This window comes from Tachysurus vachellii, chromosome 7, assembly GCF_030014155.1.
Source record: "Tachysurus vachellii isolate PV-2020 chromosome 7, HZAU_Pvac_v1, whole genome shotgun sequence".
In the NCBI taxonomy this organism is placed as follows: Eukaryota; Metazoa; Chordata; class Actinopteri; order Siluriformes; family Bagridae; genus Tachysurus; species Tachysurus vachellii.
This window is the reverse complement of record NC_083466.1, coordinates 47,501-67,500: the sequence shown is the minus strand read 5'-3', so window position 1 is coordinate 67,500 and position 20,000 is coordinate 47,501. Positions and strand designations below refer to the sequence as shown.

The 20,000-nt window shown below is 40.1% G+C and overlaps 3 protein-coding genes across 4 annotated transcripts in view; 2 read left to right on the top strand and 1 right to left on the bottom strand.

The window, feature by feature from the left end:
- Positions 1-3,132, top strand: part of ltb4r2b (leukotriene B4 receptor 2b) — a 3,134-nt gene extending 2 nt beyond the window's left edge. Inside the window, exons 1-5 of the mRNA XM_060873314.1 lie at positions 1-298; positions 1,160-1,711; positions 1,926-2,126; positions 2,402-2,439; positions 2,531-3,132. The exon at positions 1-298 is cut by the window's left edge and continues 2 nt beyond it. Of these exons, the coding sequence (XP_060729297.1) occupies positions 1,169-1,711; positions 1,926-2,126; positions 2,402-2,439; positions 2,531-2,798 (1,050 nt within the window). The 5' untranslated portion in view covers positions 1-298; positions 1,160-1,168 and the 3' untranslated portion in view covers positions 2,799-3,132. The remainder of the gene's footprint in view (positions 299-1,159; positions 1,712-1,925; positions 2,127-2,401; positions 2,440-2,530) is intronic.
- A 6,649-nt stretch (positions 3,133-9,781) lies between these two features.
- sdr39u1 (short chain dehydrogenase/reductase family 39U, member 1) lies at positions 9,782-14,133 on the top strand. The gene is made up of 6 exons (XM_060873637.1): positions 9,782-9,897; positions 11,066-11,172; positions 11,358-11,440; positions 11,567-11,688; positions 11,796-11,948; positions 12,034-14,133. The coding sequence occupies exons 1-6, from the start codon at positions 9,882-9,884 to the stop codon at positions 12,459-12,461; spliced, it is 909 nt and encodes a 302-aa protein (XP_060729620.1). The 5' UTR covers positions 9,782-9,881; the 3' UTR covers positions 12,462-14,133.
- Positions 12,846-20,000, bottom strand: part of mettl17 (methyltransferase like 17) — an 8,342-nt gene continuing 1,187 nt past the window's right edge. Inside the window, exons 3-14 of one of the 2 annotated variants that reach the window (XM_060873635.1) lie at positions 17,444-17,587; positions 17,222-17,309; positions 17,062-17,143; positions 16,913-16,986; positions 15,914-16,008; positions 15,695-15,765; positions 14,678-14,785; positions 14,105-14,173; positions 13,776-13,826; positions 13,597-13,689; positions 13,316-13,506; positions 12,846-13,204 (exon numbers count right to left, since the gene is read on the bottom strand). In XM_060873635.1, the coding sequence (XP_060729618.1) occupies positions 13,123-13,204; positions 13,316-13,506; positions 13,597-13,689; positions 13,776-13,826; positions 14,105-14,173; positions 14,678-14,785; positions 15,695-15,765; positions 15,914-16,008; positions 16,913-16,986; positions 17,062-17,143; positions 17,222-17,309; positions 17,444-17,587 (1,148 nt within the window). In that variant the 3' untranslated portion in view covers positions 12,846-13,122. The remainder of the gene's footprint in view (positions 13,205-13,315; positions 13,507-13,596; positions 13,690-13,775; positions 13,827-14,104; positions 14,174-14,677; positions 14,786-15,694; positions 15,766-15,913; positions 16,009-16,912; positions 16,987-17,061; positions 17,144-17,221; positions 17,310-17,443; positions 17,588-20,000) is intronic. The other variant, XM_060873636.1, reaches the window with a different exon arrangement.

Here is a 20,000-nt window from a genome sequence, read left to right as displayed (position 1 = left end):
GAAAACTGAAGAAACACTTCCTCAAACTTGAGGGAACAGATTAGAGACAGAGGACAGACATGAAGAGACAGAGAAGGATAGACACAAACAAACAGATATGGTCTGAATAGTGAGAGTAAAAGAGAGAAAAACAATAGAAAGGTTATTTAGAAAGCGAGAGAGAGAGAGAGAGAGAGAGAGAGAGAGAGAGAGAGAGAGAAAGAGAGAGGTGATGACAACGTGTGAGAAAGTCATTCCTTAAAACAGAGATTTATTCCTGGGAGGAAACTTTACTGCTCTGCATCATCCACACAAATCAGTGAGTGTTCATTTCTTTAACCTCCTCTTTTTCTGTGTATGTAAAGAAAAACCCAGGTTTTAAACATGTTAATGTTCTACATCGTGTTTAAACCACATCTCCTGAGGTATCAGGGCTCTTCTCACAGGTCGTGTTCAAATATTGAGTTTAAAAATGTTTAATATATTAATAATTAAAATGTTCTAGTTAAGTAATTAGTCAAGGTCTCATTTGTAGCATAGCAGGTATGATGATTTATTATTACACACACTTCAAGAGAGACTAGCAGTTTTGTTGGTAAATGTCTTATTTTGGTTGTGGTTCTCTTGATTGTGGTTAAAGCAGCTGTGGTTCTGGAGCTTGAGGTCCTACAGGGCTGTTTGTGAGGTGATGCCAGCAGGATGCAGGATGTTCCTGTATTATAAAAATTTGGTTTGGTGCCTTGTGCAATTTGTACTTTGATGTGTTTCTTTAGTCTGCAAACTTTCAGTGAAGGATAATGGATGACAAAAAATAACTCACTCTGTTCATGTTCAGCATTTTATATTTTTCCTGCATCTTCTTAATCATGTAAGTAGACATACAACTCAGTGTAGAGGATTGACAGGTTTGAACGCGCAACGATGCCACACCTTCACACTGATGACTCATACACACATCCTCTGATGCAGCGGTGTGTGTGTGTGTTTTTAGCCATTGTGGTTTCGTCATGTCGTTTTTTTTCAAGCGCTATATAAATAAATTTGAATTGAAATTCTAAATTCTCTGCTGTCAGAAACCTCCTGAGATGTTGGTGAGGAACAGTTACATTGTACCTTAAAGCCTTTTTACTGTATGTTTTCTAACCTTAAATCGAATGTGCTTTGCTTTCTCCCTCCGCAGGCGTCTCTAATGACGATGAACAATACCACAAGCTCATCCTCCCCTAATGAAAACTTAGTCCCCACAGTTTCATTCGTTCTTGGTGCCATCATCCTTGGCATCGTCTTCCTTCTGGGCGTCCCAGGAAACCTCTTCATCATATGGAGCATCCTGGCACGTGCCCGTAAGCGATCAGTCACAACGTTGATCATCCTGAACCTGGCGTGTGCCGATGGTGCCATCATGTGCCTGACTGTGTTCTTCATCGTGTACCTGGCCAAACAGTCGTGGGTGTTCGGACGCACCATGTGCAAGCTGCTCTTCTATCTGTGCAACACCAACATGTATGCCTCCATCATGCTCATCACGCTCATGAGTGTGCACCGGTTGGTGACCGTGCTGCGACCACAAGGCACTCGCTTCTTCAGGAGCAGGAGAAACATGCTGAGCATCCTCACCATGCTCTGGGTGCTCGTCTTCATGCTCGCCATTCCTGCTCTGATCTTCAGGGATGTGAACAAGGAGAACAGCAATCAAACACTCTGCTCGCACCATCACCATGATCCCAAATATGTACGTATGTGTCAGTGTGACTGTGACATCAGAGCATAGAGCATATGCTACAGTAACAGTATAAAGAGTAATACACACACTGTGGACTGTTACTGTGGATCGAATTCAGTAAAGTAATGATCAGTGAAATGAGAGTAAACAAGTCATCAGGTAAAAAATAAAGCTTGATTACAGAGAGACAGGAAGTGAAAGTGATTTGTCATCTGGTGAACAGGAGGCGTTCCACATGAGCATGGAGACAGTGGTGGGGTTCCTGCTCCCATACGGCATCATCGTCAGCAGTTACCTGTGTATTCTCCGTCATCTGCGACAGACTCCCTTTAAGAGGCGAGTGCGCAGTGAGAAGCTCATCCTCGCCATCATCATCACTTTTGCTGCTTTCTGGCTGCCATATCACATCATCAACATCGTGCAGGTGAGAAACAACCACAGGCCCTAAATTCTACATTATATACTGCTTGAAACGTCAGCACATACTCTTCATCATTTCATCATGACACAAAAAAAGATATTTAACACTAACCCTTCCTCATTCACACAGAAACTGATAAAGTCATTTATTCCATAATCTTCCTGAAATCATTGCAGTGGCAATCTGCTGAAAAAACTCTCCGAATATATTAAACATATTACACATGGAGCTGGTGTGTAAAATACAGAAATCTTGAATGTTTCTGTACTTTCTGTCAGGTGGTGTCTGCGTGTGCACCAGAGGATCTGCAAAAAAAGTATGTACATTATCATCTCAGTCCCTCACTGACATTAGTGTGAAGTCACATGACTCATAGTCTAATCTCCAGCCTTGTTTTCTTCATGCAGGTTGGGAAGCATCTCGAAGACTTATCGAGCCGCCACTTCTTCTCTGGCCTTCATTAGCAGCTGCGCTAACCCGGTGCTGTACACATTAGCGGGACGCTCTTATATCCGCACAGACGGACTGTCCTTCATGGCCCGGCTGTTTGAGGGCACAGGGCTCGAGATCATCAGTGGAACACTCCGAATTCAGCGCAAAGTGAGCAAAGGAGGAGCAGCCGAGCTCACGCCCAAGAACTGTGACTCCTTAACAAACAACGCAGAGAGAAGCTAATGTACAATATAGAAATATTATTTCTACAGAACTAAATTCTATTTATTACAGGAGTTCAGTAGGGGATGTAACACAGTGATATATAATAAGACTGTTATCCTTTTACACATTTATTTTCTCTTTATCTCCTCTGACTGCTTCTGCTTCTCACTCCACTCCCTCTGTTTGGTTTAGTTTAGGTTTAAAAACTGTATTAGAAACTTTTGAAACTGTTTAAGATTCGAGTGTGAAAGTTCAGACAGAGTTTAATGCTGAGACATGAACATAGGACACATGTACAGATGACTGAATAAATGTTTGTAACCTCATTGTGTAATAAATCTCTTTTGTCTTATTTGTTTATATAAATACGTGATTTTTTCTTCAAAATCATTTGCAAGTAAACATCCAATAAACATCACGCTGTCCACATTACTAAGTGTGAAATAGATTTGGAACATTCTTTAAGAACAGCTTGTTTTACCAACATAGCATGAAAATGTATTTAAATATACAAAAAACTTGGACAAGGGGGCACGGTGGCTTAGTGGTTAGCACGTTCGCCTCACACCTCCAGGGTCGGGGTTTGATTCCCGCCTCCGCCTTGTGTGTGTGGAGTTTGCATGTTCTCCCCGTGCCTCTGGGGTTTCCTCCGGGTACTCCGGTTTCCTCCCCCGGTCCAAAGACTGGGGGATTGGCAGGTAGGTTGATTGGCATCTCTGGAAAAATTGTCCCTAGTGTGTGATTGCGTGAGTGAATGAGTGTGTGTGTGTGTGTGCCCTGTGATGGGTTGGCACTCCGTACAGGGTGTATCCTGCCTTGATGCCCGATGACGCCTGAGATAGGCACAGGCTCCCTGTGACCCGAGGTAGTTCGGATAAGCGGTAGAAGATGAATGAATGAATGAATGAATGAATGAATTTAAAATTTTATATATCTATCCCTATTCCTGATGAGCAAGCCGGAGGTGATGGAGGCAATGATAAACTCCCTGAGACTTCCTGGAAGAAATGGACACACTGCTTAGTGCTTTCCCTTCCGACAGCTCCCCTCTGACAGTGCTGGGCGATTTCAGACCCTGATATCTGTCGTTATATGCAGACGCTACTCTCTTGTATATTTCTAATCCTGCAAAGTCCATTCCACCGCTTACTGAAGAATTCGGCAGTTTCTCTGGATTCACAGTTAATTGGGAAGAAAGTGGGAAACTGACGACCTTGTTCAGGACCTCCTAGCCAGTACCAAATTTAAAATTGCAAACCAGCATTTCAAATATTTAAGTATAATAATTACTAAAAAGTCCGAAATGCTTTTAAAAACAAACTGGAAAAAGAAAACTGATCAACTTAAAGACAATATAACCTTTTGGAAAACACTCCCCATGTCCATGGTAGGTGAAATAAACGCTATAAAAATGGTTTTACTTCCAAGATTTTTATATATATTTCAAGCTATCCCTTTTTCTATTCCCCTTTATCTTTCTAAACAGTTAGAATCTAATATAACAGACTTTATTTGGGCCAATAAGGCAACAAGGATTAATATAAAACATCTTATCAAATCCAAGGATCAAGGAGGGTTTGGGCTTCCTAATTTTAAAAATTATTATTGGGCAGCTAACCTAAACACTTTAGCGTGGTGGATAAAGTTCAGTTTAATGGAGCCAGACAAGCCAGAATGGTTAGCAATAGAGGAAGCTTCCTGTAATAAGACTTCATTCATTGCCCTGCTTAACAGTCCCATTAAAATAGACTTAAAGTGTTATAATGGAAATACAGTTATTTCTAATTCAACTGGAGTGTGGAAACAAATCGAGAAATATTTGGAAATTCCAGAGATATATATATATTTGGATACTCCAATTTGCCATAATCATGCTTTCCCCCCAGGACTACACCATAAGTTCTTTTTTCAGAGGAAACAAATAGGCATAACCACAATTAAAGACCAATACAATGAAGGCAAATTTAGCTCTTTTGACCAGCTAAAGCAACATCATGCCCTTGCCTCCGCAAAGTTTTTCCGTTATTTGCAGGTTAGAGATTTCATCAGAAAACATTCCAGATTTTGAGGTTTTGAAGTTAAATCCCAATTTAGAGAACATCATGAAGGTACATCCTGGTATAAGCGGTGGTGTGTCTCGTTTCTACAATTTACTGCTAGAAAAGGTTAACACCAACACAGAGAAAATAAAACTTGACTGGGGAGGAAATGGGTTTTAACATTCATTAAAATACGTGGAAGGAATGCTTGAGAAACATACAAACATGCTCTGTGAATGCTAGACATAATCTGATTCAATTCAAGGTAATTCATAGGTTCCATTATTCAAAACTTCATAAAATAAATCAGAATCAGAATCAGGTTTATTGGCCAAGTGAGTTGACACACACAAGGAATTTGGTTCCAGCTGTTTGTGACTCTCAAAGGTACAGACATAAATAACACTATACTATACAATACACACATAAATAACACTATACTATACAATACACACATAAATAACACTATACTATACAATACACACATAAATAACACTATACTATACAATACACACATAAATAACACTATACTATACAATACACACATAAATAACACTATACTATACAATACACACATAAATAACACTATACTATACAATACACACATAAATAACACTATACTATACAATACACACATAAATAACACTATACTATACAATACACACATAAATAACACTATACTATACAATACAGACATAAATAACACTATACTATACAATACACACATAAATAACACTATACTATACAATACACACATAAATAACACTATACTATACAATACACACATAAATAACACTATACTATACAATACACACATAAATAACACTATACTATACAATACACACATAAATAACACTATACTATACAATACAGACATAAATAACACTATACTATACAATACACACATAAATAACACTATACTATACAATACACACATAAATAACACTATACTATACAATACACACATAAATAACACTATACTATACAATACACACATAAATAACACTATACTGTACAATACACACATAAATAACACTATACTATACAATACAGACATAAATAACACTATACTATACAAGAAAACAATGCAGGCGATGAGATACAATATAGACAGAATGAGTATAAAATATGAATATAGAATGAATAAAATATATAAAATATGATACAGTTAAGATACAGATACGGTAATAAAATACAGTTATGTACCTAAAGTGTACAATATCTCCACTCTGCAACAAATACTTTGTTCCATTCTTTATATATGATAAATAGTCAAAATGTCTTTCTGCGTGAGAAATACGATGTGTGGCGTGAGAGCGTGACAAAAGACCCAAACGAGGGACTGTCACGTTAATGCGTGACATGACAGCCCTGTAGATCCTTAACATCTGGTCAGGTACCAACTACTTTCAAGAGAGTTAAGGTTATTCCCATCCTAATGAAACCTGCTCTGGGTCCATCAGACCTCAGTAACTACAGACTGGTGTAAGTTCAGACCTCAGTAACTACAGACTGGTGTAAGTTCAGACCTCAGTAACTACAGACTGGTGTAACATCAGACCTCAGTAACTACAGACTGGTGTAACTTCAGACCTCAGTAACTACAGACTGGTGTAACTTCAGACCTCAGTAACTACAGACTGGTGTAACATCAGACCTCAGTAACTACAGACTGGTGTAACATCAGACCTCAGTAACTACAGACTGGTGTAACTTCAGACCTCAGTAACTACAGACTGGTGTAACTTCAGACCTCAGTAACTACAGACTGGTGTAACATCAGACCTCAGTAACTACAGGACTGGTGTAACATCAGACCTCAGTAACTACAGACTGGTGTAACTTCAGACCTCAGTAACTACAGACTGGTGTAACTTCAGACCTCAGTAACTACAGACTGGTGTAACATCAGACCTCAGTAACTACAGACTGGTGTAACATCAGACCTCAGTAACTACAGACTGGTGTAACTTCAGACCTCAGTAACTACAGACTGGTGTAACATCAGACCTCAGTAACTACAGACTGGTGTAACTTCAGACCTCAGTAACTACAGACTGGTGTAACATCAGACCTCAGTAACTACAGACTGGTGTAACATCAGACCTCAGTAACTACAGACTGGTGTAACATCAGACCTCAGTAACTACAGACTGGTGTAACTTCAGACCTCAGTAACTACAGACTGGTGTAACTTCAGACCTCAGTAACTACAGACTGGTGTAACATCAGACCTCAGTAACTACAGACTGGTGTAACTTCAGACCTCAGTAACTACAGACTGGTGTAACATCAGACCTCAGTAACTACAGACTGGTGTAACATCAGACCTCAGTAACTACAGACTGGTGTAACATCAGACCTCAGTAACTACAGACTGGTGTAACATCAGACCTCAGTAACTACAGACTGGCGTAACTTCAGACCTCAGTAACTACAGACTGGCGTAACATCAGACCTCAGTAACTACAGACTGGCGTAACATCAGACCTCAGTAACTACAGACTGGCGTAACTTCAGACCTCAGTAACTACAGACTGGCGTAACATCAGACCTCAGTAACTACAGACTGGTGTAACATCAGACCTCAGTAACTACAGACTGGTGTAACATCAGACCTCAGTAACTACAGACTGGTGTAACTTCAGACCTCAGTAACTACAGACTGGTGTAACATCAGACCTCAGTAACTACAGACTGGTGTAACTTCAGACCTCAGTAACTACAGACTGGTGTAACATCAGACCTCAGTAACTACAGACTGGTGTAACATCAGACCTCAGTAACTACAGACTGGTGTAACATCAGACCTCAGTAACTACAGACTGGTGTAACTTCAGACCTCAGTAACTACAGACTGGTGTAACATCAGACCTCAGTAACTACAGACTGGTGTAACATCAGACCTCAGTAACTACAGACTGGTGTAACTTCAGACCTCAGTAACTACAGACTGGTGTAACATCAGACCTCAGTAACTACAGACTGGTGTAACATCAGACCTCAGTAACTACAGACTGGTGTAACATCAGACCTCAGTAACTACAGACTGGTGTAACATCAGACCTCAGTAACTACAGACTGGTGTAACATCAGACCTCAGTAACTACAGACTGGTGTAACATCAGACCTCAGTAACTACAGACTGGTGTAACATCAGACCTCAGTAACTACAGACTGGTGTAACATCAGACCTCAGTAACTACAGACTGGTGTAACATCAGACCTCAGTAACTACAGACTGGTGTAACATCAGACCTCAGTAACTACAGACTGGTGTAACATCAGACCTCAGTAACTACAGACTGGTGTAACATCAGACCTCAGTAACTACAGACTGGTGTAACATCAGACCTCAGTAACTACAGACTGGTGTAACATCAGACCTCAGTAACTACAGACTGGTGTAACATCAGACCTCAGTAACTACAGACTGGTGTAACATCAGACCTCAGTAACTACAGACTGGTGTAACATCAGACCTCAGTAACTACAGACTGGTGTAACATCAGACCTCAGTAACTACAGACTGGTGTAACTTCAGACCTCAGTAACTACAGACTGGTGTAACATCAGACCTCAGTAACTACAGACTGGTGTAACTTCAGACCTCAGTAACTACAGACTGGTGTAACTTCAGACCTCAGTAACTACAGACTGGTGTAACATCAGACCTCAGTAACTACAGACTGGTGTAACATCAGACCTCAGTAACTACAGACTGGTGTAACATCAGACCTCAGTAACTACAGACTGGTGTAACATCAGACCTCAGTAACTACAGACTGGTGTAACATCAGACCTCAGTAACTACAGACTGGTGTAACTTCAGACCTCAGTAACTACAGACTGGTGTAACATCAGACCTCAGTAACTACAGACTGGTGTAACATCAGACCTCAGTAACTACAGACTGGTGTAACATCAGACCTCAGTAACTACAGACTGGTGTAACATCAGACCTCAGTAACTACAGACTGGTGTAACATCAGACCTCAGTAACTACAGACTGGTGTAACATCAGACCTCAGTAACTACAGACTGGTGTAACATCAGACCTCAGTAACTACAGACTGGTGTAACATCAGACCTCAGTAACTACAGACTGGTGTAACATCAGACCTCAGTAACTACAGACTGGTGTAACATCAGACCTCAGTAACTACAGACTGGTGTAACTTCAGACCTCAGTAACTACAGACTGGTGTAACATCAGACCTCAGTAACTACAGACTGGTGTAACATCAGACCTCAGTAACTACAGACTGGTGTAACATCAGACCTCAGTAACTACAGACTGGTGTAACATCAGACCTCAGTAACTACAGACTGGTGTAACATCAGACCTCAGTAACTACAGACTGGTGTAACATCAGACCTCAGTAACTACAGACTGGTGTAACATCAGACCTCAGTAACTACAGACTGGTGTAACATCAGACCTCAGTAACTACAGACTGGTGTAACATCAGACCTCAGTAACTACAGACTGGTGTAACATCAGACCTCAGTAACTACAGACTGGTGTAACATCAGACCTCAGTAACTACAGACTGGTGTAACATCAGACCTCAGTAACTACAGACTGGTGTAACATCAGACCTCAGTAACTACAGACTGGTGTAACATCAGACCTCAGTAACTACAGACTGGTGTAACATCAGACCTCAGTAACTACAGACTAACTTCTCTTGTTTCTTGAACACATGTCTGTCTCTCACAGAACAACCTCCAAGATCCCAACAGTCTTTAAAGATTTATATATAAAGCTGCAGCCATCTTTATTTGTCCCTTCAGCATGTAAATGAACTGCTTTCATCATTTAAGAAGTTAATTTATGTATAATTGTGTATTCTAAACAACAACAATAACAATAATAACAATTGTGCATCTCATTATTTATAATGATTTTTTTCCCCGACCAACATGGCGGCTGCTTTAATATTAAAATCACGTGACTTATCACGTGATAAAGCCTACGAATCCCCACTAGGCTCAAATTGAATTGAACCATAAGTCCTGAGCCGAGGACAAAAACCTTTAGTCATCTTTATCATCGGAAATGAGAGTTTTAATCGGTGAGTTTATAGTATAAAAGTGTTCTGAATGATTTGTGTGTTTATGAATGTTTATAAAAACACGGACCGGAATATTCGAGTGTAAACATCCGGGTTATCTCATGAAACATTGTGCTGCTGTGTTTTTGTCACAGTGTCACAGGTGAAGGGTTATTAACTCCGTCTTATGAAGGGTTATTAACTCCGTACGCAATGCACTTTAATTCTTTACGCTTCGTTATATCACTTTATGTTTACTGCACTGATGGCGGAAGGTCCCGCCTCCCGCGCAACGATTGGATTATATTTTCACGCCTCCTGCTTTTCTTGCACCAGGATTGGTCCATATTTTACTGCCGCTTTGATAAGTCATCGCGTTCGCCATATTGGGAAGGTCAAATTCTCCCCATTAAAATAAAATATTCAATAGTTATTTAAACGTGTTAAATCCAGTGTTTTTGTCCTGCTACTTCAGGCAGGATCACAAGCTAATTTCTGTAGGATTAGTTTTTAAAGTCATTAAAGTCAAACAATCCGTATATAGAGTGTCAAATTAACACTGATAACACAGTAATCTTATGATCGCTACAGCAGTAATGATAAGCTTCTTATATTCTTAAAGTAAGTGTATAAATACAGTAATACCTCGAGATACGAGTTTAATTTGTTCTGTGACCTTACGTATCTCAAATTGCTCGTATCTCAAATTGCTCGTATCTCAAATTGCTCGTATCTCAAAGCAATTTTCCCCATTTAAATGAATTGAAATCCCATTAATCCGTTCCAGCTCGCAAAATTCCACTCCAGTTGTTTTGTTTATGTTTTTATATATATATAAGTATATTATTATAGTTAGCTGAGTTTGTCCACCCTGAGTTTGTCCACTTCAGATAATATGACATCATTTCCTGTAAGGGAACGTAGTGAGTATTGATGTGTTCGGATCGATAGTGCTGGAAGTTTGCAGCTGAGATGGTCTTAAAAACAGCCATTTTTACAGACCACATTTTCCTTAAATCTGCTTTGTTCCACTACTTCTTTCTGTGTTCAGAAGGAAATCTCACTCACTTCCAGTAACTACTTCATCTTGGGAAAGTGGGCGGGTTTAACATTGTGACATCACAGTATAGTGAGAACAGTTAGCATTAGCACTATGTCCAGTCCTGACTGTGTTCCTGCTTTCTCTCAGGCGGCGGGTCAGGGTTCGTCGGCCGTGAACTTACTAAACTCCTAAAGGTCAAAGGTCATGAGGTCACCATTATATCACGACAGCCCGGTGTGGGCCGGGTCACGTGGGTCAGATTTAATGTTTATTAACACTTTCTGACTTTACTATTCATTTATACAATGAGGAAATGTTCTCTCTAGAGCCACAAACACACTGTCCATCTCTTTCCTCCTGCTTTACAAATACTTTATAATCTCTTGTTTTCAGTCAGTAAATGTTTTAATAAACCTGTCTGTCTTTGTGTGGTTTTCAGACTGAACTGGAGTCACTTGGACTTCCTGAGTGTGACGCTGTAGTGAATCTTGCAGGACAAAACATCTCATACCCTCTGAGACGGTCATAACACAGACAATGAACACATTATGAGAGAGAGAGAGAGATTTATGTGATGTTATCAGATGATGTTAGAAGGACAGAGTGAGTTGTCTCTTTGTCCACTTGACGTGTGGTGTTGTGCTGCAGGTGGAGTGAGAACTACAGGGCTGCTGTGTTTAACAGTCGAATTAACACCACCAGGACTTTAACTCGCTCCATCACCTCCTCCCCCACTCCACCACAGTCCTGGATCCTCATCACTGGACTTGGTCTGTCTCTCACCTGTCTGTCTCTCACCTGTCTGTCTCTCACCTATCTGTCTGTATGTTTCTCTGTCACCTACAGTTTTAATGGTGTGTTTGTGTGTGATTCTCAGCATGTTACAAAGCGAATGTAGAGACTCTGTACACAGAGGACAGTGCGTGGACAACCTTTGACCTTTGGTCTCAGCTGGTGAAGGAGTGGGAGGAAGCAGGACGACTTCCTGACAACGCTGAAAAAAACACTAACCAAGTAGTCATCAGATCAGGTGAACCATAATGCACTCCTGTCTCCCATAATGCATTGTGCCTTTTTTTTTCTATCCTATATTTTGAGTTTTTTTCTAATCTCAGGTGTGGTGCTTGGGCGAGGCGGCGGTGCGATAAAGCAGATGCTGACTCCGTTCTGGCTCGGTTTAGGAGGAACATTAGGTTCAGGAGCTCAGCCCTTTCCTTGGATTCACGTGTCAGATTTGGCAGGGATTATCGCTCACTCCCTCGAACCGTCCCGTGTTCCCACCTCTCCTCAACCAGAGGTGTTTAACGGAGTCGCTCCGGCTCTCAACACTAACCGGGAGTTTACGCAGGAGCTGGGTCGACTCCTGAAACGCCCCACGCTACTTCCTGTTCCCGAGCTCTTGCTGAGAGCCGTTCTGGGTCGCGAGAGAGCCGCCATACTGACCCAGGGCCAGAGAGTCGTTCCGAAGAGAACTCTGGAGTCAGGATATCGGTTCCAGTATCCAGATTTAACCTCAGCACTGCAACAGATTCTCACGTGCTGATCAACAGTTCCAAAAACAGCTTGACTGAACATGTGCTGTCTGAATTGTTAACCTGCTAGCTGATTGATGACTAGCTTGTTTGCTAATGAGCTAGCATGCTAATTTGTTATTGTGTAAAAGTTTAGAACATATTTGGTAAGATATGGGGTTGTTAACTAGTCTGTGAACTAGTTAGCTTGTTAAGTCATTAATAAATCAAAAATTTCTGTCAAGTTCAAATAAAGATCTGCAATAAGATCTAATAACAGTAAAATGTTCAGTGTTCAGGTTTTAGGAAGGTCGAGTGTTTCGCTAAACTGTTAGCCACCTGCTACATGAGCATGCTAACGAGCTCACATAGTCGAAGAGTGAGGTCATGAAGCAATAAAATCAAAACACACAACATTCCTGAAATACTAAGAATTTTATTGACGTTTATTGTTTATAAAGTTCATGAATAGTGCAGCAAAGCTTTCTGGGTAAAATATGAATCTTGGCTCATTTACAGCTCAGTGTGAGAATCTCAAATTGTGTCCATCATGTAGCAGCATTTCGATTTATTAGTTCCTTTTCAGTATAACTGGAACCTTCTATCACCTCCACTACAGACCATGAGGAACCCATTAGGAACCAGTGGAACCATCAGTGAATGGATAAGTTTCAAGTCCCACTTTCTCCCTTTTCACCCCTCTGTGTGATTCTCCATCTGGATGACTGGCAGTCGGTCGCCCCAGTCACTGCTCCGAGTGCAGCGGTACGAGTCTCTGTAAACACACACATTGTTAGCTCAAATATGAGAGTCAGAGAGAGTGTGTGTGAAAATGAGAGTGGTGGTATAATTAGAACCCTACGGTGTGACATGCTCTGCCCTGTACCTCCCATGATGCCTTGCGGTAATAGCAAGCTGTTGGAGTTCTCCGTTAGAGCAGCAGATTTCACACTGCACATGTCTCGATCGCCTGAGAACTGGAGAAATTAATCTGCTCCACTGCACCAACTCCGACTTCTGCAGCTCGGATCGGGACATGATCAGAAAACTGAACTTCTCCTGAACAATCTCACTTCTCTGAACACACACACACACACACACACAAATGATAATGTAATACTAATAATAAGTAATAATAATAATATAATAAGCAATAATAATGCTAACCCCGGACACAGGAAGTGGGTAGTACGGCTGCAGGAAGTTGCAGGGTGTGACTGGCTGCTTGAGTAATTTGGGACATGGTAGCTGATGGGTGCACTACACACACACACACAGTGTTAATCACTTTAAACATGTTAAACATGGTGGTGTTTAAAAAGAGGGTGTGAATGTGACAGACGTACAGGAGCGAACACCAGCGGCCTCCGAACATCACCACCCACTTTATCTTCCCTCTGAATCAGTATTAAGACACAGTGATTAGATACTAAATTAGGAACTAGAAGAAGAAGAAGAAGTTGATGATGATGATGATGAAGATGAAAGGCATATAGCAGTAAAATAAAGAGTTAAATCAGATGAGTACTAAACACAAATCTCATCTTTTACTCATGTTCCATCTTTTTTTTTAGAATAACTCATGTTTAGCATTTTGATTAATTTACCAAAGACCAACTAGACAGATGTAAATTGTTGGAGTGTTGATGTGACAGATGTATGAATGATGATGTACTTTCAGTAAAATATCTTTGGCTTCCATTAGGATCTGATGTCCTGCTTTTGTTCCATTTTCCACCAAAACCTGGAATGAAAAAAAGATGAAACCAAACACAGTTCACTCAGACACTCAGTATCCCTTAGTCACCATCACACTTTACCTGAAGTTAGCTACTGCTGCTAGTTAACACTGTGGAGCTAACACTGTGGAGCTAACACTGTGGAGCTAACACTGTGGAGCTAACACTGTGGAGCTAACACTGACGCTACTGCAGTAGTAATAAAACTGGCTAACGTTAGCATAGTGTTGTATTGAGGTACCTGGCTAGCTGAGCTAATACTGTTCTACTATTAGAGCTCATTGGTATGTCGATGCGGAAGCAGACGTCATGCTTCGAAACCGTTTGCTTCTTTCAGCAGTTTTACAGAAAGACTAGAAAAATGATCCACGCAGAAATTCTGTCCTCCACAACAAATCTTCCTGAACCCACAAACACCAACACTGGCAGTTTCCCTGTGACTGACAGAGTATTGTGTGTATTGTGTGCGTATATTATGTCTGTGTCATGTGTGTATTGTTTTTACTCACCAGGTAGGAGTTTGTTTTTCTCCACAGTGTGAGCAGAGTCTCCTCTCGTGCTTCCTGAGTGGATAACTCAGATAAAGAGAAAGCAGCAAGAACCAAATCAGCCTGAACCTGAGGAGAACACACACACACACACACACACACACAGTTTGTGCACACAGTGAGCTTTTTTTATAGTTAGTTTTATAGTTCTGTGTGTGTGTGGACTCTGTGTAAGTGTGTGTGTGTGTGTGTGTGTTGACTGTATGTGTGTGTGTGTACTCTCTGTGTAAGTGTGTGTGTGTACTCTGTGTGTGTGTGTGTGTGTGTTGACTCTGTGTGTGTGTGTGTTGACTGTGTGTGTTGACTGTGTGTGTGTGTGTTGACACTGTAAGTGTGTGTGTGTACTCTGTGTGTGTGTGTGTTGACTCTGTGTGTGTGTGTGTGTGTTGACTGTGTGTGTGTTGACACTGTATATGTGTGTGTGTGTACTCTCTGTGTAAGTGTGTGTGTGTGTGTGTTGACTCTGTGTAAGTGTGTTGACTGTGTGTGTGTGTGTGGACACTGTGTAAGTGTGTGTGTACTCTCTGTGTAAGTGTGTGTGTATTGACTCTCTCTGTGTAAGTGCGTGTGTGTGTGTGTGTTGACTCTGTGTGTGTTGACTGTGTGTGTGTGTGTGTGTGTTGACTCTGTGTAAGTGTGTGTGTGTGTACTCTCTGTGCAAGTGTGTGTGTGTGTTGACTCTCTCTGTGTAAGTGTGTGTGTGTTGACTGTGTGTGTGTGTGTGTGTGTGTCTGTGTTGACTGTGTGTGTGTGTGTATGTGAGGGTGTTGACTCCTCTGAAACTGTGTTCTGATTGGCTAACAAAGGTAAACAAACACATTGTAACACTAAACAAACCATGATGTGCTTATGACGTGTTTACAGTTACAGTCTGTTTATGTTTACTTCTTTTAGCCAATCAGAACTCTGTTTTGGAGGTGCATTATGATGCACTGTATTATGTGACTAAAGTATTGGCACCCCATGATGTATCCTGACCTTCGGAGAAACAGGAAGAAACTGACGGAAGTAGACGTGTTTGATGAGTGGATCATCTCCTTCAGTGTCTCCTGCCACATGATGAAAATAATCATCACCCTATCATTATTCTTATGTAATTATCATAATAATGTGATTTAATTATATTATCATTATGTAAAATAGTTGTGTGTTAGAGTCTGTTAGTGTATAAGTGTGAGAATGTGTGTGTGTGTGTACCTGTGAGAAGTCTCTCGGCCAGACTGTTCATGGCTGCAGAGGCATCGACACACACATACTCCCTCAGAGAGTCACCCCAGTGTGTGTGTGCAGCCCTGACCACATACACACACCAATAACAATTCAACTTATATACCACACACACATAGGCCAGTAACAGGTCACTGTCAGTGTTGAGGATTATGAAGAAGACACCGTGTGTGAAAGTCAGTTTACATACTGAGCATGTGGCTGTGTGTGTGTACAGGATTTTATCCACACCACAGCTAAGTGCTTTAAGATGACATGAAAGTTTCATTAAAACATGGTAATGAAATATTCACTAGTGTGTCTGTTTATTAAGATCTCAGAAAGGGGCGTGGCCTCGTACCCAATCTGCCAGTTAATGAAATGGTAATAAACATAACTGATGTCTCAGATTAAACATATCTAAGTTTCTATGTATTTGTATATAAAGTGTATTTGTAAAGTTTTCTTTGATAATGTGTTCATTTCTTAAATATATTGTTTATATGTCTGACTAGCCGCAGTGTTCCTCAGCTAGCTGCTTTTAACACAAAATGGTCAACACTGTAATGTTGAATTATGAGGTTCGTATTTATGTGTTAAGACTGAAGACAGACCAACAACCATAACAAGCATTTCTCTTTAAGCCTGCCTCGGTTCAGTACAACCAGCTCTCTGTGTTTACACACTTCCCCAGAATGCCTTTCTGCTCAGAGTTACTATAGTGTCCCTGGCAGCTTCCACCAGTCTGAACCTTCATCTCTGATCTTTTAATGAACAAAGTGTTTCACCCACACGATTGTGGCTCACTGTAAACACTAGACACTGTTATATCCTAACAGGAGCTCAGGAGCTTCTGAAAAGTGTGAAAAGAGTGTGTTAAATGTCCTTATTTTAAAAACCAGTAGTTACCACTGATACACACAGACATAAATATAACACACAAGTTAGACATTGAATAAAATAATGAATAGAATAAAATCTGGTGTTCACCACAGAGCTGTGCCGAGTCCAGAGCCGAAGTCCAGCAGTGAGTGTGGAGTGAATGAGGAGTCTCTCTTCTTTATCTGCACATTACACAGAGGTGTGTTACAGCCTGCAGTCTGTGTGTGTGTGTGTGTGTGTGTGTGTGTGTGTGTTACCTCATTAAGAGCCCTCATCACTGCAGCATAGCCACCTGCTAATCTGGCGACCATGTACACCAGCCCGAGGTCACTGTCATACCTGCAGGTCAGAGACGAGCGTTCATACAAGAAAGAAAAAACAAAGGAACAAATAATACAAATAAGTAAATGTTTGTACTTTAAAGGTGTCCAGTGGTACGTTGTCTTCTTCAGCTCAGATAAAATCTTCTTCCTGATTCGAGTTTCAAAGGATTCATGGTTTGTATCTGAAACACACACTTTTCTTACTTCTGGGTAACATTTTTTTTCAGCAGCAGTTTGTTCAAAAATCAAAAGAGTTTAACTGAAGGCCATATAGCGGTCATTCAGGATGTTTAAATCTGAGCTCTGTCTCTCTCACCGGTTACTCGCTCCTGCTCCTTCCATTTCTTCTCCAGTGCTATAGCTCTCTCTCTCAGCTCATGGCTCTCCACCGCTCGTTTCCTGCTCCACAGGAAGTTTGTCAGCTTGTGCGCTCTCTCAGGCAGGTCCTTCACCTCTGAATCTGTTCAGGGAAAAAAAATGGGATTTTAAATATCTGTCAAATACCATTTAAATATTCACTCTCTCACACACGTGCTGTGTGTTCCTCACTGTATATTTGTGTGTATATTTGTGTGTATATTTGTGTGCTGTGTGTTCCTCACTGTATATTTGTGTGTATATTTGTGTGCTGTGTGTTCCTCACTGTATATTTGTGTGTATATTTGTGTGTATATTTGTGTGGTGTGTGTTCCTCACTGTATATTTGTGTGTATATTTGTGTGTATATTTGTGTGCTGTGTGTTCCTCACTGTATATTTGTGTGTATATTTGTGTGTATATTTGTGTGGTGTGTGTTCCTCACTGTATATTTGTGTGTATATTAGTGTGTATATTTGTGTGCTGTGTGTTCCTCACTGTATATTTGTGTGTATATTTGTGTGCTGTGTGTTCCTCACTGTATATTTGTGTGTATATTTGTGTGTATATTTGTGTGGTGTGTGTTCCTCACTGTATATTTGTGTGTATATTTGTGTGTATATTTGTGTGCTGTGTGTTCCTCACTGTATATTTGTGTGTATATTTGTGTGTATATTTGTGTGCTGTGTGTTCCTCACTGTATATTTGTGTGTATATTTGTGTGTATATTTGTGTGCTGTGTGTTCCTCACTGTATATTTGTGTGTATATTTGTGTGTATATTTGTGTGCTGTGTGTTCCTCACTGTATATTTGTGTGTATATTTGTGTGCTGTGTGTTCCTCACTGTATATTTGTGTGTATATTTGTGTGCTGTGTGTTCCTCACTGTATATTTGTGTGTATATTTGTGTGTATATTTGTGTGCTGTGTGTTCCTCACTGTATATTTGTGTGTATATTTGTGTGCTGTGTGTTCCTCACTGTATATTTGTGTGTATATTTGTGTGTATATTTGTGTGCTGTGTGTTCCTCACTGTATATTTGTGTGTATATTTGTGTGTATATTTGTGTGCTGTGTGTTCCTCACTGTATATTTGTGTGTATATTTGTGTGCTGTGTGTTCCTCACTGTATATTTGTGTGTATATTTGTGTGTATATTTGTGTGCTGTGTGTTCCTCACTGTATATTTGTGTGTATATTTGTGTGTATATTTGTGTGCTGTGTGTTCCTCACTGTATATTTGTGTGTATATTTGTGTGCTGTGTGTTCCTCACTGTATATTTGTGTGTATATTTGTGTGCTGTGTGTTCCTCACTGTATATTTGTGTGTATATTTGTGTGTATATTTGTGTGCTGTGTGTTCCTCACTGTATATTTGTGTGTATATTTGTGTGCTGTGTGTTCCTCACTGTATATTTGTGTGTATATTTGTGTGTATATTTGTGTGCTGTGTGTTCCTCACTGTATATTTGTGTGTATATTTGTGTGTATATTTGTGTGCTGTGTGTTCCTCACTGTATATTTGTGTGTATATTTGTGTGTATATTTGTGTGCTGTGTGTTCCTCACTGTATATTTGTGTGTATATTTGTGTGCTGTGTGTTCCTCACTGTATATTTGTGTGTATATTTGTGTGTATATTTGTGTGCTGTGTGTTCCTCACTGTATATTTGTGTGTATATTTGTGTGTATATTTGTGTGCTGTGTGTTCCTCACTGTATATTTGTGTGTATATTTGTGTGCTGTGTGTTCCTCACTGTATATTTGTGTGTATATTTGTGTGTATATTTGTGTGCTGTGTGTTCCTCACTGTATATTTGTGTGTATATTTGTGTGTATATTTGTGTGCTGTGTGTTCCTCACTGTATATTTGTGTGTATATTTGTGTGTATATTTGTGTGCTGTGTGTTCCTCACTGTATATTTGTGTGTATATTTGTGTGCTGTGTGTTCCTCACTGTATATTTGTGTGTATATTTGTGTGTATATTTGTGTGCTGTGTGTTCCTCACTGTATATTTGTGTGTATATTTGTGTGTATATTTGTGTGCTGTGTGTTCCTCACTGTATATTTGTGTGTATATTTGTGTGCTGTGTTCCTCACTGTATATTTGTGTGTATATTTGTGTGTATATTTGTGTGTATATTTGTGTGCTGTGTGTTCCTCACTGTATATTTGTGTGTATATTTGTGTGTATATTTGTGTGCTGTGTGTTCCTCACTGTATATTTGTGTGTATATTTGTGTGCTGTGTTCCTCACTGTATATTTGTGTGTATATTTGTGTGTATATTTGTGTGTATATTTGTGTGCTGTGTGTTCCTCACTGTATATTTGTGTGTATATTTGTGTGTATATTTGTGTGTATATTTGTGTGTATATTTGTGTGCTGTGTGTTCCTCACTGTATATTTGTGTGTATATTTGTGTGTATATTTGTGTGCTGTGTGTTCCTCACTGTATATTTGTGTGTATATTTGTGTGTATATTTGTGTGTATATTTGTGTGCTGTGTGTTCCTC

What these genes read in the sequence shown, in the direction of transcription:
- sdr39u1 (XM_060873637.1), top strand. An exon ending in ATCTCATACCCTCTGAGACG is followed by an intron (nt 11,441 to 11,566) that starts GTCATAACACAG and finishes GTTGTGCTGCAG; the next exon opens with GTGGAGTGAGAACTACAGGG. An exon ending in GATCCTCATCACTGGACTTG is followed by an intron (nt 11,689 to 11,795) that starts GTCTGTCTCTCA and finishes TGTGATTCTCAG; the next exon opens with CATGTTACAAAGCGAATGTA.